The sequence below is a fragment of the Helicoverpa zea genome, chromosome 5 (assembly GCF_022581195.2).
Source record: "Helicoverpa zea isolate HzStark_Cry1AcR chromosome 5, ilHelZeax1.1, whole genome shotgun sequence".
NCBI lineage: Eukaryota > Metazoa > Arthropoda > Insecta > Lepidoptera > Noctuidae > Helicoverpa > Helicoverpa zea.
Genome location: NC_061456.1, coordinates 3255461 through 3274452, shown reverse-complemented (window position 1 = coordinate 3274452; position 18992 = coordinate 3255461). Strand labels below are relative to the sequence as shown.

The following is an 18992-nucleotide window of genomic DNA, read 5'->3' as shown; positions in this document are numbered from 1 at the left end:
AGAAATGCTCGTCGACTTTAACTCCTAAATAAGTTACACAATTTACTCTCTGGATAGGTTTGCAGCTACAATTGACAAGGCCACCATATTTCTACATAGATTTGAGAAAGGTTTTTGCAAGTTTTTGTATGTGAAAAAAAAATGTTCAGCCTTTAGGACCATGAATGGTCGTGTAGATTTCTTCATTATTTATGTATTATTTGTTAAAATACATAACTTCGCAACATTGTTGGTACAGGATCGAAGGTCACCATTTCCATGTAATGCCCCAGTTTGAGAGAAGCAATTTTAGATCGAACCATGTATTTGAATCTCATATAAAGTCGATTTGTTTCCAATTTGATCGAAGTTAAGTATCTAAAAGAAATGTGGGGAAAAGGATACACGAAAATAAAACAGTCATATAGATATATACAGAACTTTATTACATAAAACTTAAAGCTATGTTAAATCTATCAGTTCGTTAAGGTTCAGCTAATTTAAGAAGTAAGAGTAATCATGTGCAATAGATATTACTGTTCAATATGAAACTACCAAGTTATGTTGGAATTTATTGTTTCCTTTAAATAATTTTGCCAAGATTCTATTGAAGTAGGGAATAACGTTAAGGTCCCAATAAAAAGGGACAGCAGACTACATCAATACCTCCAAATAATCTGTCTCCAATTATAATAATATAAATAAGCTTTTTCATTGTCTTGGTTCACAGTTGAGCTAAATAATTATTTAAGCTTTCTTAATAAAAGAACGCATTAGAACACTTATGTAATTTCCTTTTGATTTCTGACACTTTAGCGAATATTAGACATAAAAAAATACTTGTACGGATTTTATCGCGGCTATATTAATATTACTTAATCCCAACGTTTCGGATCCGTAGCAGGAATTTTATTTCATTTTCTTTGTAAAAAATTTCTTTCAATTCAATTTATTTCAGTTTCTTTGTCAAAATTCTGGGTATTTACGGAATAGAAAACTATAGAGCTACCTTACAACTAAAATTATTGAGCATCACATTTTAGTATAATTACAATCTATGTACATGTAACTTAACTCTAGTGGTTTGTTTCGTGTTGGTAACTTATGTATAATATAAAAAAAAAAATATAGTATGTATTAGCCAATTTTGTTATTTTAAGCAATATGTATATTGAATTCTTTTTCTTTAATTTGTTCTTTGATTATATAGGATGACTGGTATAATTGCAGCCTGGCCATTAGTGATACTCCCAATAACTGACTACGAAGATACATATAAAAAAAAGGTTATTTGAGAAGGCTGTTGCAATCATGAATAGATTTGTCACTAATTACCAATCACCTTAGACAAGTAAAATTTCGAAAAACTAAAAAAAAAAACTCCAAAAATATAATGATCTAAATGTGTACAAAGTGATGTAAATGTGTACTGCGGTTACACCTACATGGACAGTTTATTTAGAACATTTGTATAAAGGCAGTGTTTTAGTGCATTGCTGTAATATTATATAAGAATGTGGTTAGAGTCCTGAAGTGCCGCAGTACTCGCCGATGCGGTCAGAGATGCACTCGAATATGTCGAACGAAACGTCGCAGTTGCGTCCGTTGTCTGGAATTAAACAATTTACTATTAATAAAATAATATAACAAATACGAAAAATTCACAGCAAAATACACATTGATCAGTAATGAAATATATTTTCTTTTAGGTTGATGCTGCAGACGTTTCTGTAATAGGGGTAATAATAAATAATTCCTACAATTATGTAATAATAGTAGGAAAGTAGCTATGTAATGCCATATATTCGAAAACCTTGCAGTTTAATCTTTTGAAAGCATACTACCTACCTACAAGTTGTTTTTTACGGTTTCTAGGGATCTAGGAAACTAGTTATCGTTCCCAGAATATTATAGTTTTAACATAGCATTCAAACAGTCAAAGAATTTCTGAAATTGTTCCCCTAGTTTTTGGGTTTATTCATTACATCTTTTCATCAAATATTTTTCCTCTGTAATAGAGGTCTAGAAACAGAGAAAATTCTAAGTATCAAGTTGAACTCACCCATAGGAACAGATCTGGAGAATTTATCGTGGTTCTTCATGAGGCACTCGCGCGAAGCCTCGAGCACCGCCATGAAGTAGCCGCGCTCGTTGACGCCGTCCGAGTACAGCCCCACCAGGCCTTCCAGCGTCGGGAAGCCGTAGCCGTCCACCTGACGATGTTAAGGCGACGAATTGGTCAACAATAATTCCATAACCGGCACGCGCATCTAAGGCGCCAAAAGGGGTCGGAGCGTCTGAGCGGGGCGAGGATAACAATACGCGCGCTAGCTTATAACTAAAAGTCGTAAGCGACAAAATGGTTTTGTAATTTTATTATTTAGAAATGATAATTTGATAAAAATTCCTTCTACAATTTTAAAGAGTATGTATATACTCCGGGGCCTGACGTGACGATGAGAGATGGCGTGACGACCTTGACGCCTATTGTCGAGACTGGTGGGCTCGGTCGAAAGATCGAGAAGTGTGGAAGCAAGATGGGGAGGCCTTTGCCCAGCAGTGGGACAGTATGGGCTAAAAATAATACAGGGCATCTGAGGCGGATGAGCCCCGCAGGGCATCTGAGGCGGATGAGCCCCGCAGGGCATCTGAGGCGGATGAGCCCCGCAGGGCATCTGAGGCGGATGACGGGGAGTAGCGACCCCGCGGGGCTATATATCCGAGTGCTCCAGGGAGAGTATACTGTCCCCCATCTCCGGCCTGCCGGAGTGAAGCATGACGGGGGATAGGTCTCCCGCCTCTTGGCTTGCCTTCACCGGCCGGTCAGAGTGGAGTCGCTAGAGCAGGGTTAACAGCCCACTCGGAGGGTAGGTGCCTCGTGGTAAGTGGCGAGTGGGCCGGTGATGCTGGACCCACAGGGAGCGCGTGATCTGCGTTTAAAGTCCGCCGAGGTATCCTCACCCTTCAGCCGCTCATGTACCTGTTGCCCCCCTTGTTGCGATTTAGCGACTGATTCCCGGGGGCCCAGTAAGTGAGTTGGCGAGTCTCCACCTGCCATTTTTACGTGTATTTATTACATTGTTATCGGCAGGTGCCATAGTTCCCGTAGTTTCCCCATTCCTAGTCCACTAGCATCCCATCACAATAGCCCAAGTAGTTTTCATCCATAGTTAGCAATAGTTTAGCACAGAACCGGGGATTGTCCTTGGGTACATTTCTATAGTGTATACAGGGATAATCGTCGGTTTTGTGTCACCATTTCATTAAAGTTGTCTCAAAAGGGCTTCAGCGTGTTGGCTTCGGCCCCACGTTCGCCTCCCAAAAATCCGGGACTCTATAGTCCCGAGGTCTGGTAGAGACATACAAAATAATAATAATAATGTATATACTCAACTACTAAAAAAGTTAAGAGACTTAAATCGGTCCCGTTTGCCCATAATATGTGAATCTCTTTTTAAAAAGAGGTATGTTTGAAATATTTTTCTCTGTTATAAAAGTCACCTAATCATGTTTTGACGTCTAACAAAATAACGTTTATATCATGAACTTTCAGGTAACCAAGTTGTATTTTGATCCGTTTTGTATTTACTGAGAAAAATTGAGGACCTTGGCGCCAAAAATTCCAATTCCTCTTAAAGGCAGTAGAAGTTAGTATAAGATGTTAAGTTTTGGTAAAAATGTTCTGCGGATACGTTGAACGCTTGAGGTTGGTTTCAAGTCTGTGGGATGTCCTGTATCTTCGATATCGTAGGTTCTGCTTTACAGTCTAATGTTTGTTTAGTTCAATAAAGTATTAAGAAAAAATCTGTTGGCTGGGATATAAGAAAAATATTATATTTTTCAGATATTTCTTCCCAGTCGATATTGTTTTTTTAATAATGAGTATTCTGGCAATACCTACCTAAAGTTTATTTACTTATCGTCATACGTGAAAAGATATGCGTTATCGTTTTTAATAAGACTAATAAATTATAAGAATATTGACCATCATAACTTCTACAAAGCCTTCACGATTCTATGAAATATGTACGCATACAGACATATTTTTAATTTGATCTCAGGCCATTATTATAAATATCCAAAATCGAAAACTGCGACCCTAGTCCCACTTAAGTAATAAAATTACGATTATGACTGGGGGGGATAAAAATAACATTTATTGAATCCAATTCATAGCGAGTCGCTCGAGATTTTATTGTGCGTCCCTAACTAGTGTTATACCAGCTATAAAATATTGCATACAAAACAAATTTATATAGAAAAAACGTATGACAAGCACAAACTGATGTGCCCGACCTCCGGCTATTAAATTCAATACAGCTTTTTGAATATAACACAAATAAAATACAAATTACTGCGTGTACCTTCGTCTTTTATGACCGCAATATACCAGTTCAAAGGATTTCAACTATAATAAATAAGCAACGAATTTTTCTTTTTCAGATTTACGACTTTACCCCTCATGTTTTATAGTTAACAAATTGGAGCAATCAGTTCGTGACAGAACTATAAAGCATTAAAACTCGATTTAATATTATTTTATTTTTGGTTTACGAGTAGGGTTGACCTCGGCCGGGAATAGCCACGTAACATTAAGCGAAGATTTTCATATTTTTTATATTATTTTCATATTCACGTAATAGCTTTGATGAGGTCGAGACGTGTATTTATATTCTTTAATGATGCTCCTAGAAAAATATTAAGGCAAGTAATCCTTTTTGTTTAAAAGTGATTATGTTATTTTTATGAAAGTTGAGTAACGAAGCAATTTGTACATGAAAAATGGAGTCAAACTTCTCATAAACTAATGCAATCACGTTTAACAAACACATTTACGTTTTCACACTGTCTTTCATGCCGAACGTGATTTAAATTGACACAAAAAACTGTCACTTCACACAATGTTCGATAAACCCAGAATCCACGTGAAACAATATGAATTTTCTCTCCATAACGAGATAAATAATAAAAAGTGTAACAGAAAGCTCAGTTGATCGTTCTTTGCTCTGAGTACAAAAAGTGGATTGCGCCGATCATACTCAGGGTTGAAGACGCATTAACTTACATAGATGCATTTCGATGTTTTTTGATTATGGTGAAATGTCAATTTTCAATGTTTTTCAGTCATGATCGTAAGTTGTATACCTACTAAAAAAAGCTTGTATTAGGTAACATTTGTTTGGCTGGAATTTAATAGAAATTACATAAAAATATGATTGATGATGACATTAAATTATGACTATAGGGCCTGCTTTGAATGCTATTTAAGTATTTCATAAGTAAAATATTAGCTTCAGGCCATTTCAAAATGCATTATTATATTTATTTCTTTATCATTTTCGATAGTTTAAAGGCGAGATTCCATCGACCAAATATTTCTTCCCGTCTAATCGCTCTAGAAGGAACAAATTGCTTGCGAACATCTAAAATCATCCTCCGAGCCCTTTTCCCAACTATGTTGGGGTCGGCTTCCAGTCTAACCGGATGTAGCTGAGTACCAGTGCTTTACAAGGAGCGACTGCCCATCTGACCTCCTCAACCCAGTTAAACAACATCTAAAATGTCCGCGCAAATTCTATTATTGTGCGCCAATAAATTCTAGCAGTAGGCTACACTGGTGCATACTGACATAAGTAATTCTTGTTTTTTGATTGAATCTCGCGAATTCACGAGAATACACAACCAAAGAACGTTTTTTCCTAATGCAACATTGTCAGCCCTACACTCAATCATTTGAATCGGTGTAAACTCGTGTGCAGTTACTTAGATAAAACAGACGTAGTGGCACACTGGGCTGATACTCACGGCTTTCACTTTTCTGTACACGCACTGCAGCAAGCACTGGAAACAACAAATTGTGTTTGATTAGTTATCTGTACAAATAAATAAAGTTTTCGAATAAAGAAAGTGAAATAAAGATCGATTGATGTGATATCGGTGTATAGTAGTAACATTCTATCGGAGTTTATTCGATTTTAATGTCGTCGCTTCAATGAAAACAGTGTTAACTGCAGATAGGTAAACAATAAGTTAGTTTTCATAATATTCTCTGTATTTAAAAAAACAAGTTGCATGAAACTAAGCTTTACCAACAGCTATAAACATTTTAGAGACGTTCGTATTTTTCGACGTTCATGGGCACGATGGAAAGTAATCATAGGGTTATAATAAATTAGAATTATTGTTATAATAATATGCTTACCCCAGCAATTCTCTTCTCGTCGTGCGTGAAGGGCACCTCTCGCTTGTCGCGCCGCCTCTGTGCAGGCATCGTGTGTTCTTCTTTGATCACGTCAAGAGCCTCTGGAATTGACAACAGAAGTATTATTAGAATGACAATATAATAATAAGTAATCATTAGGTACACATAATATAGTACAGTTGGTTAAATCAAGGAAGGCAAAGATCATCCTCTGTGCAGTAACAAAGTTTTCTTTAAAAAAATGTGATCGCCGTGCAAAATTTTCGATGATAATAGAATTAAGTATTTCCTAACTCCATACACTGAAGTTTTAGCACTCAACGGAGATAAAAAGTTAAAATCAATATCTATTCAAAATTTCCCACCGACGCGGAGACGTAGTTACCTACTTAATTTTAATTTCTCATTTGCTCATTCATTACACAACCAAATAATAACCAAGTGCCATCTTATCACTCATCTCCTTAACATGGATCATTATATGTTTTCTCTATCCATTATGCACTTACATGTTTCAAGACGAAAGCTTATGGGCACTCGTTTAAATCAAATTAGCGTGTATCCAAGGAGGGTGGTATTGCTATAGTTAATATCAAGATGGAGTAAGTGGTGTGCGATTATTTTTGCGCAATAAACGATCGCTTTGGTGAATTGAAGGAGGTAATTTAGTCGGTTTTATGTTGTTTCAAAGGAACTGTATGATTTTATGGTTTGAGAAATGAGGAAAATGATCAACTTCTGTATACTTCTTCTATTTACTTTACGTTTTATTCACGATTATGTAAGTGCATATTTTATGAAAAAAAAGACATGAAATGGCGTGACATGATTGAAATTTTATGTTTATATTTTACAGACATGTGTACAAAAGCTGCTGCCTGTTATAATCTTGAGACGTGACACAATCTGTTGCGTCCTTTAAATCTACCTAATAATAGAAATCGTACTCCTAACGCGAATACCTATAAAGCATGAACGCAGCCTAGCATTTGACTTTTGAACCAGTTCACCTCATTCTCAACAAAATGCCACTATTTAGCAAACATTTAAATTATCTTAATGTCCAGCTTCAAAAGGCCATATGCCAATTAAAACGCATCTTTGCTTCATAAGGAAGGATTGCTTGAGACACGTAGTCTTGCGTTAGTATTTAGTAAGTATGCAACTGTATGTAGGCCAGGCGGGTCACGGTGCTGACACGAGTCAACCAACGCTTACTTTCAATAGGTTTCGATGATTCTGGATAGTATAAAGCTTGTGGATGGATTTTTTGTGGAATTTATTATGTAAAAGAATGTAAAAAAAAACTAGTAAATAATTTCCATGAAAATAAAATAAAAATGATGAAATATCAACAAAGGTGTAAATAATAAGTATACCTACGCAAGAAGGAAGGTTTTTGAAGTTAGGCTTTTGCGTCGAAAAAATACCTTTTCATTGGTGCAAATGCACTTTTCAGGTACATATGTATCAACATTCTTTAAACAAACATATAGGATATTTAACACTATCAAATAATTCACAAATAATAGATTTGAAAGAGCTTATAACAGAGATTTATTAGAATTTATACGTGTAGCTAACATTAAGATCTGATTAAAATATAGCAAAATAAAAAAGTAAAGGTACACCACCACATCAAGGAGAAAAATTGCTTATAAAAACAATTTCATTCTTGTAAGTTATGCTTCTCATAAAGTACAGAGCAAAGTAATGTTCTTGTAATCTATCACATAGTCTGTTGCAATAATTAAGTTGGAACCTGAATACCTAATTAAAACCTCGTAAGAGAAACCCGGTGTAGGTATGTACCTACTTCCCACAGCTATGTAGCTAGATTGATTGAGTAGTAGTGCTGTGTCTTTGATCCTCTGAAGAGGTCTGTTTGTATTTGGAGTTGTTTTGCTGCTATGAAATTAAAAAAGGGCTTTTTTGTTCATGACCTTATTCAAAGCCTTGTCTTGTGTAAATCGTTCTACTTTGATTTTTTGAGACATTACATTGGCTATATAAGCTCGTGGTCTCTCACTATCGGCCTCATCTCAAAGCTCAAAGTCGCTCAACGAGCTATGCTATGCTCGATGTTTCTCTACGTGATCGAATCCGAAATGAGGAGATCCGTAGACGAACTAAAGTCACCGATATAGCCCACCGGATTAGCAAGTTGAAGTGGCAATGGGCTGGCCATATTGCTCGCAGAGCAGATGGCCGATGGTTTCTAAAAGTGCTGGAGTGGAGACCACGGACTAGCAAGCGCAGCGTAGGACGTCCACCAACGAGGTGGACAGACGATCTTATAAAGGTCGCCGGAAGACGCTGGATGCAGGTCGCCTCCAACAGGTATCTGTGGAGATCTAAGGGGGAGGCCTATGTTCAGCAGTGGACGTCCTATGGCTGAGATGATGATGATGGTGATGATGATATTATAAGCTAATTTCAGGATCTAGGAACTACTGAACCGATTTGAAAAATTTTCAGTGTAATATAGCCCATTTATTTACGCTATCAGGTATTTCATCCGTGTACAGTGTACACGAAGGAATTGCCTACGGCACGTTGACTGATTTTAGTATTAAAAAAAAAACTATTTTCTTTTTCTCCTACAAATCTGACCTCACTCAGTACAATCATACTCAAGATCTGCAGTAGAACAGGATAAATTAAGCTGGTTGAGTAATCATACTAATCATATGATAAGTGCTTCTACAAATAGTTAACCAATAATTATTGGCCAATTATATGTGTTACAATATCCTGTAAAACTGAAGGAAATACTGTTACCTCAGGCTTCCTTCTCGTGCTGACTGGTTTTTTATGAGTTCGATGCCATATTGGCTTGTAACTCTGTTAACTTCTGTTTTATATTTAGTATCAATTACCTATCTATAAAGGTTTTGAATACTTCAACTCGTTTACTTGCTTTTATGAAATAAAAAAGCTGTATTAGATACCTACGAATCTGTTACAATATGTTCATAATAATTGATGTAAATAAGGTATGTGTTCATCGTAATCAGCACAAATAACTACATACAAATGAATTTAAAATTAAACATTGCTAGATAACGGTTACCTTCGCTAGATTTCCTTCTTACTAGGCTTCTTTCCGACATCACATTTAAGACATTTAAAATATAGTCTTAGATACCTAATTGCCTACGAGAAATATGCCTAACTATAAAACCTTTCACAAACATTCAAGGATGTGTATCTTTTTCCTTGTAGGCTCAACATAAAGAGTATCTTTTGTGAAATATCAGACGTGAGACCTAGAATGTAAGCGTAACATAATGCAATTTAGTTGTTACAAACCAGTTATTGCGGATCATCATAATCGCGTTTAGTTTATCGTTAATCTTTGAGGTCAACTACAAATTGAAAAATGTAGAACGGAGATTAATAAAATAATAGTTTTTTTTATGCATTTTTAAGTATAAGATATATTCAAGATAATAGTGGTGCATCAAGATGTTGCAGTAATTTGTGAGAAAAGTTTAAAATAGGCTAGACAGGTATTAAGCAGTATTTAAGTGGAACTTCTGAAATTTTCTGGAACTGTCAACCTACTGAAACGACTTGAAGAAATTCAGTACACACAGACAAATGCCACTCATATTGCAGGTTTAAAAAACATTAAATAAACAAATACCTTGCAAAATTACAAATGTTAGAGCAATTACAGCTCAAGGCTTGAATGGAAGCACTTTATAAGACGGTCACGTATTGAGTTCAGAGGTCGAAATGCCACAACCAAAAGATCACAAGCAGAATAATGCAAGTTAGCCCTCGTATATTGAGAGAGGTAAAAATAAATAATTATAAAATATGTAAGGTTGATTTAATTACATTAGACACATTTCCTCGTAAAATGAAACATTTTTGAAGTAACATTCTGAAATGTTATACATTTCTTTCGTCCTAATTAAGACAACGATATTCCAGTTTCTAATTTGACTTCGCAGATAATTTAATCATATACATACTTAGTACTAAAATACAAATTAGCATATAGTTTTAAGTTTACTTTCTAATTGCTAAAGTCCAAATCAAGTGACAGTCCTTGCAGACCATTCTAGAACCAGTAAGAGTATGTTTATTAAAAGTGCAGTGAATGCCGCGAGCTTGCAAAACCTACAGTTGTATGTACCAAACCGCAGGTGGAAATAGCAGGTCTTAGGCAATCTTATGTAAGACGACATATAACCCTACATGATATGGAGTCATTAGGCAGATGCACATGTACTGTCTCGTGAGTTGTGATATTGCATATGGTAATCAAAATATGTGTAATGTTTCCTGGTAATGGGTAGTTGAATGTTTTTGTGGTCTTTTCTATACTTTGCTGTAATTAGTGCCTGTTAAGTACCTTTTATTTATATGAGTATTAATGCCTGTTGAAATCTTGAAGGTTTAAAGTAGTGCGATAGCGGTGAAGTTTTTTTTGTATTTCATGCACTCAGAAAAAGTAGCCTACTTACAACCTCCCACGATAAAAGAGCTAACTAACACTGACATATTTCTTTAAATCGTACCAGTAGTTCCTTTATGATATTAAGTATAGATTTTGTAATATACATATAGTAGATACGTACCCCTACATGAGTCTACTACTGGTGAAAATTATCAGCTTTGGCAATTTTAATAATTTAATGTTCTCTAACACCCACCCTTCTCATTACATATAAACAAACAATACAACGACCACTAGCCCCCATCATATAAACATTCACAAAGGGTACACAATTAGCTACATTCACTGCAGTTTCACAAGCTATGCAGTTGAGTGCACATCGCATGTCTCCTGCAACCTGCGCTTTGCCGTGTGATGCAATGCAACAGACCTATATGGGTCAGTTGAACGCACTGGCAGTTTAGAATGTTGCTCGTTTATGGGTCAGTGGACTTGTCTATGGGTCTTTGAAGGACTGTTATTTATGATATACCTAGTATTTGAATGAACTAAAATAGGTATGTCTTGAGTATGTTCTTATTAAATATGGCCTGACCCATAAATAAAAAAAAAACGATTACGGGCCTTTTAAAAAAGGAAGTGCCTTTTACTAAAGCATAAATATTAGATGTACGAATGCTAATTTAAGTATTAATGAGTATGTAAGTGGATGAAAGTCAAAGTTAAATAAATATTGATACACATTTAAATATGCGTTCCGTGTTTATTTTAGTTAAGATGCTGAAAAATATCAATTCTTATTCAATCAAAATTAATCTTTGAACTAAAATAAACTAGGTACCTACCTATAGCAACCAGGAAAATAAAAGCAACAGGTTTTGTCAAAAAGGTTGCATAAAACAAAATGTAACAATTTTAAGAAAAAGAAAAAAAGCAGTTTATTTCCATTATGGCATTCTTTTTCATACCCTGACCGGGATTTGGGAAATGTTAATAACACAATATTAAGGGTGTATTACACAAGCTAATTATACGCTAATAAGACGAAATAATGTGAAAATGTCCAGTGTACCGTAAGAGTGGTTTGAACGACCATCGCACCATTTTTGGGCAGTCAGTCGTGTGTGACCTCCGCCCAATCAGTTCAGAAAACTTGCGACATTTTAGTGGCGTATGTTCAGAATAATAATGTGGTGTTTTAATTAGCTAAAATACATTCTACTTGTATATATAAATAAGTTGTTTTAATACTTTATTTATTTTAGTATATGTGTCGCAGGCGCCCTCAACCAATCCTTGATCAGAATTTTACTCCTATTTTTGTTTTAAATTTCATCAAAGATCGCAGCTTACAAGAACTGTATCCAAATGTATGGATAGAATCAGGGCCGCCTTAACCTATGGTGCAGGGTGTGCGAATAACCCGGGCGCCGCGGTACGCTCCTGGACCAAGATATTTCAATCAAATTAATGTATTGTCATACAATGCCGGGCGCGTTAGAGACTTTTATGTCCCAAAACTCAAAAATTTTCGTGCTCGCTTCGCTCGCGGTTTCTTTACTCTACACTTAAATTTTTTTTCACATATAGCTTCTTTTGATTTAATGTCCCAATACTCAAAAAAATTCGCGCTCCCTTCGCTCGCGGCTATATATGTTAAGGACTTTTAGTGATCCAAATTTCAAAAAAGCTTTTTCGGGCTTGCTTCACTTTATAGTTGTTTTTAATTTTCAACATTTTTTTGTCTACCCTAGCAAAAAGGTAGCGTCGTTTTTAAGTCCTTTTATTAATAAGAAAGTAACTTCTAGTTTCTATTTATGGTACTACTTTAAGTCCCAAAATTTTAATTCATAGGCGCCAACACCAACAAAGAGTTATCTACGTTTGGGCTACATTTTAAGTAATTTTTGTTTTGAGTTCTAAAATATAACAAAAAATTTCGTTTTAATTTTTACATTTTAGGTAATTTTTGCTTTGACTTGTTAACTGTAAAAAAAGAATTCGCGCTCGCTTCGCTCGCGCAATCGGTAACTACATATGTCTCTGTTTTTCGTATGGTTATGAATGAGGGCGCCGTAGAAATCTCGCCCAGGGCGCTAGCAGAGTTAAAGCCGGCACTGTTGAGAGAATACTCTATTCCAAGAAACTGGCACAATTTGCATCTTTCTATTCTTTGCTTCAGTAGTAAGTAATATTGTCTTCTTAAAAATATGTAAATACCATACTTTTTTGTCTACTCCCAACTAGAACATACACCGAGAAAACAAAGGTAACTGTCACGTACAAAATTAGCAAGCATAAATTACCATTGGCATTGTGTACTAACGTCTCCATTACTTCTCAATATTCATTCTTGAACAAACTGATCTCTAAAGCCAAGTTCACCGACCACATAAACAGCCGTTTTTCTTAAAACAACGGTTTACTTTGAAAATACACACATCAAAAGTGTCTAGGGATCAAGCATTTTTATGCGGATTTCTTGAGATTGAGATGTGGCTTTGTAATAAATTTATGATTTTATAAATTTATATGGATCCTTTTTGGTGCATTTCATAATTTGAATCAGGAACTGTGAATCAAATTCGAGTAAAAGATGAAAATCAGCTGTCAATATTTTCCCTATAAACACATACAACGCATTGAAGACATTATTAGTGCTACTGTTTCCCTACTACTGATTAAAACCAACGTTATTATGGAGCGGCGACGTCATTTAAGCAGGGAAGAAATGCTCAGAGCCGTGGGAATGATAGAAGCTGGTTCCCGGCAACGTACTGTGGCTTTAGCTCTGAATACAAGTCAGAGTGTTATCAGTCGACTTTGGACACGTTACCGAAGCACTGGTACCGTAGCTGAGCGCCATGGAGGACGGTATCGCTGCACCACACGGAGACAAGACCGATACATTCAAATCTTAACTCGAAGAGCTCCAACAATAACCGCCATGATGTTAGCCGTGAGGCTTCATCACTCTTCAGGGAACTTAATTAGCGACCAAACAGTCAGAAACCGCTTGCATGAAGTGAACCTTCATTCCCGAAGACCGCTACGGGTACCACCTATAGCAATGCACAATCGTAGGATTCGATATCAATGGGCTCTTGAACACAGAAATTGGGCAGAAGAACAATGGCGTTTCGTGTGCTTTTCTGATGAGTCTCGTTTTGGTATGAGACCGGATACAAGACGTATACGACACTGGAGAACCCCTGGACGCCAACAGCGATTAAAATCCTGCCAGGAAGTCCATCCTTATAGTGGTGGAACCATCATGGTATGGGCGGGTATTTGGATCGGCGGAAGAACTGAGTTGATTTGGATCAGAAGCAACCTCAACGCTCAAATTTATGCTGAGACGATTGTATCAGACGTCATCGTTCCTCTACAAGTGCAAATCGGTCCCTTATTTCAGTTAATGCATGATAATGCACGACCGCACACCGCAAGAGTTGTAAGACAGACTCTCGCGGCAGCTAACATCAATGTCCTGCCCTGGCCTGCTCAGTCGCCAGACTTGAACCCGATTGAGCATGCATGGGATATGCTACAGAGAAGAGCTCTGCCGAATATGGAGGGTATCCAGTCGCAAGAAGACCTTTTTTTGTTGTTGCAACGAACATGGGCGGCCATTCCACATCGTGATTTGGATGAACTCATTTTGAGTATGCCAAACCGATGTTCTTGTGTTGTTAGTGTTCGCGGTAGAAACACGGATTATTAATTGTTTAAGTTACCCAATAAACTTTTAAAGAAAACTGTTATTTCAGTCTTTTTTTTCGAACTTTTGTGTTAGTGTTTCAAATGTCAAAAATCCCTTTATTAGGAAAATGGCAAATTTCTTTATTAGTGCAAAGGTGACTTGGTTTATCGTTACTGTGACAAACGAAAACACTTTATTTGATGAATCCTTAAAGAAAATTTTAATTAATATCAATCAGGAGAAAAGTTATTGCAAAAATATATGTTGATCCCTAGACACTTTTGATGTGTGTAGTACGAGAAACAGTCGTTTTAAGAAAACTGACGTTTATTTTGTTGGTGAATTCAGGCTTTAGTGTTCAAGTGTTTTCGAAGACAAAACGTCATAAAAGTAGTCAATATTAGGTACTTAAGTGTGGTTATATTTTACAAAATGTACATGTGAGTCAGAAAATGATCTCAGGCTGTACAGTTAGTGGTAACCTTCCTTATAAGAGACGTGCCCACGCAGTTTCGTTGGGTGAAGATATATGAAGTTTTAAGATTGAAACTTTTGTAGGTACCTAGGTATATGAGAAGTAGGTAGATTAACACAAGAATATTTTCGTCATCATCATCTCAGATATATTTCATAAGTCTCTAAATAAAATTTGAATCATCATCCGAGCCTTTTCCCAATCATGTTGGGGTCGGCTTCCAGTCTAACCGGATTCAACTGAGTACCAGTGCTTTACAAGAAGCGACTGCCTATCTGACCCCCCCACCCAGTTGCCCGGGCAACCCGATACCCCTTGGTTAGACTGGTGTCAGACTTACTGGCTTCTGACTACCCGTAACGACTGCCAAGGATGTTCAATGACAGCCGGGACCTACAGTTTAACGTGCCATCCGAAACACAGTAATTGGTGTCTAAGATATACTTAGAAAGTACATACAAACTTAGAAAAGTTGCATTGGTACTTGCCTGACCTGGAATCGAACCCGCGCCCTCATACTCGAGAGGTTGGTTCTTTGCCCACTAGGCCACCACGACTTTAAATAAAATTGGAATAAAAATATTATATTTGCAATAGACTTTTCTTTAGACAGAAAATTTTATAATACTGATATTGCCATGTGTAGGTATTTTGTGCTATAACTGTTCATCATTGCTGGCTTTGGGAAGTACAAAAGCTACAAACCTCAGTAATTTAATTAACTTCGGCTATCTCTTTTAGGGCACACTAACTATTTAGGTACATAATTTAGCGTATTTGCATTTTGGACTAAGTACTAACTTTTTCATCGCTGTTGTTTTTCCAAACACTTGCCTTTACATATCCATCGAGGACACTTCAAGTATGGTGTTGAAGATTATTGTCAAAAACCGTTATGGTAAGTTAACCTCAATATGTTTTACTTGTTGTTAAACATTGACTGACATTTATGTTGTATTTAATATTGTTGTTTTGTCTTTATGAACATGCTAGAGCTTAATATTGATGCTTCATCTTTATGAGACTGAATGAATCTTAACAAATATAAATAAGAAACATATTTTTATTTATCGGTTCGTATCCTAAAGGCTCCGAAACTTCTTAACTGAATTAACATATTTTTCACTGTTGGAAAGCTACAGTATTTTCGTGTGACATAGGCTATAGATATTTTATTCGGCACCGGGAAGAACTTTTCCGAGGACGTGGATGAAACTGCGAAAAATCGCTAGTATTGAATTTAGGCGCTTTTGGCGCTTTAAATATTACGCTTATGATCAAGGAAGTATTGACTGAGTGCTTTTTAAGTTCCTGTTTAAATGTTTCGTGATCTACGTGCCTAAACATCTTATAGCACGCTATTCAGAGAACTATATAGAACACTTTAGAGCGTATGAAAAAAAACCTGCACAAAGGTGATCTTGAAAATATAACCTTTATAACACATCCGATAATTTCAGATAAGGTCACTGGTGTTCGAATTTATTTGCAGTCGATCTTCTGTTGAATGTTAATGTTAATTTTATGTATTAGCTTATTATCATTTAAATAAAATGTATTAATTGGTTCAGTGACCAATTTAATTTAGATCATATAACTTATATTTTAGGTACCTATAGATTTTGTTTAGAACACGTCATGAAATGATATCCATAAAAATTGGAACAGACGAGATGGAAATTACCAAGCTCATTGATCTTTTTGATAAGCCGACCCCAATATAGTTGGGAAAAGGCTCGGAGGATGATTGATCTTTTTGATGTGAACCACTTTTAGAGATACTAGGCCAAAATGCACCGACAACATAACTATTTATAGTTATTTTCTTAAAATAACTATTTAAAAAATAAACTGTTAAATTGATGTATTGTTGTTGGTGAAATAATGGACCTAAATATGTATACCTAGCTTCAAACTTTTTCAAACTTTATTATTCTTCAAGTCAGCAAAATGTTCGACCTAACAAAATAACCAGAGTATACCATAGTACCATAAGTTATCAGATCTTTTGTAGGTGTTATAAGACCTACAAAATATTTTAACACAGACATAACAACTAAAACCGAGGTCACATAACAACACAATGTAGGTATTATCAGCTGTTCTCTAACTGAACTTAATAATTAGCATTCGGCAAGCTAGTTGCACAAAAAGGCATTCAAATTCTGAACAGAAAATAAGTAGAAATAGAAAGTTTGTTTTAAATTACTCTTTCTTATTTTTGTTGCATTTACGATTGCATGCGTGATCCTAATTTGTATTTATCTTGCACATATTCTGCTCGGTCAACGACATTTATTTTATTTAACATAAATGAAAATCTACGCTTATCTCGTATTTATTTTCTATAACTCAGGGGTAACCAGCAGACACCATTCTCTGAAAAAAGCAACTTCCATTGTAATGTTCTTAATACTGTAATTTAAGAGAAAAAAAAATATTTATTATTATTTTGGTATTAAAGTAAATTGTACGCAAACCGAAAAAAGTATTTATCTAATTAAGTACTTAACTTTTTCTGTTCATAATTGTTATTTGCATAATGATTTTTAAATGTATTCGTCAGTAAGCGATTGTTTTGAATAAGCCTATTTCTTTGATCTGAGTGAATAAGATTAAAAATAAACCTTACAGTCGATGTTAGATTTTGAAAACAAGGTCAATGGCAATGCAAGTAATTATGTAAATATGAACATTAGGTAGATAGTAAATAAGAACATGAAAAATTAAACTCACTGTAAAATAATTATTTTATATTTTTCTAAATACTTTTATCCTCTATTTTTTTTAATTTTATTACTCAAATAAGCACATAATAAAGCCATACAAATGTAGGTACCAGAGTGTGTCGAGTGCGTCTCGTTACATTATAGTGAGCGTTTACTTTCACTGCGCATGCGACGACCTTGACAACGCGTGACCGCAGCTGATCGAGTTTTGATAGCAGTTTGGATCTACTACAGGTCATGAATGTAAAGGAAGTGTGTGTCTGTGTGAATTACATAAATAAAATTAAGTAATATGTTAGTGACAGATTATTTAATTTTATTTATCACTAAACCCATCCACATAAAAAAATTGCAAACTTTCATTAAGTTTTACCGGTAGGATAACATAGTGGACATTACATTACAAAAATTTCCGTTTTGTATTCTACAAAATAGGCTACAGTATTAACCAAGTCTGATATTTGAAGCCTCAAAATTGTTTTTTGTTGTAATAAAATGTTTTGATATCTGCTGAATTAAATGAGACAGACATTTATCAAATAACAGATTGCCTAAGTAAATCGTGACCGTCAAAGATCCTTAGATCCCGTAAAATCGATTCCATATTCAAGCCATACCGATGCCATAAGAGCTGCTCGATTAAACTTCGGTATTACGATCGCTGATCTTCCCCTTCACTTACATTACGTCGAAGCTTTAAATGTTACGACTGCTGTATACACAAGGTTTCATTTGGAATGAGTTTATTTTTTTGTTTATCAGTAACATATAGGTACTACATTCATGTGATTTTATATGTTGAAACTCAGATTAAAAATTATTTAGCTAAAAATGAATATAAATACAATAATAACTATAAATTGAACTTGAATTCAAGCAAAAGCTTAATTGTTTAAAATGTACCTTTTAAAAAGATTATAAAGATTAAATTACCGACTCGAATGGAGTAAAAATAATTGACACAAAGTTTTCCGCCTGTGCGCGATTATTGATAAACAAAGGTTCGGATTTTCTTATAGTTTTCATCTATAGGCAAGTAGAAGGATTCACGAGGAAAACTTTCGTATATACCTGATATATGAAGCCGTTTTGCTAGCTATGGAATAATTTCTTCATTACTAGTCATGCCTCCCGCAGAGTTGTAGTTCCGAAAACATAACTAGATGGCGTTGTCGCGTTTAAATGCGAGCTATGGTTTCGTTCACATGTTTTCACTAGGTTAGGAAGGAGTAACAAACATCAGTGTCTTTTAATCTTGGACACGAAAGAAGAAGATTTTTGGACAACGCCCTAGTTTGACTGACTAGTTGCGTTAATTTATCACTTTATTTATATATTACATGGAATTTATGGAATGTATTATAAATTATAATACATTCCATTACCCACTATTAACCATTATAATTTTTAATGGTTAATAGTACGTGCTGGTACGAGTGAAAATCTCCTTAGTAGCATTAATTGGTATTTTTTAGTGAATATTATAAGAAATC

At 35.4% G+C, this 18992-nt stretch overlaps 1 protein-coding gene across 1 annotated transcript in view; it reads right to left on the bottom strand.

Annotated features, from left to right (window-relative positions):
• Window positions 1-404: 404 nt before the first annotated feature.
• LOC124630693 (general odorant-binding protein 70) overlaps window positions 405-18992 on the bottom strand; it is a 37216-nt gene continuing 18628 nt past the window's right edge. The window contains exons 3-6 of the mRNA XM_047164657.1: window positions 6182-6282; window positions 5785-5820; window positions 2042-2192; window positions 405-1588 (exon numbers count right to left, since the gene is read on the bottom strand). Coding sequence (XP_047020613.1) covers window positions 1500-1588; window positions 2042-2192; window positions 5785-5820; window positions 6182-6282 — 377 coding nt within the window. The 3' untranslated portion in view covers window positions 405-1499. The remainder of the gene's footprint in view (window positions 1589-2041; window positions 2193-5784; window positions 5821-6181; window positions 6283-18992) is intronic.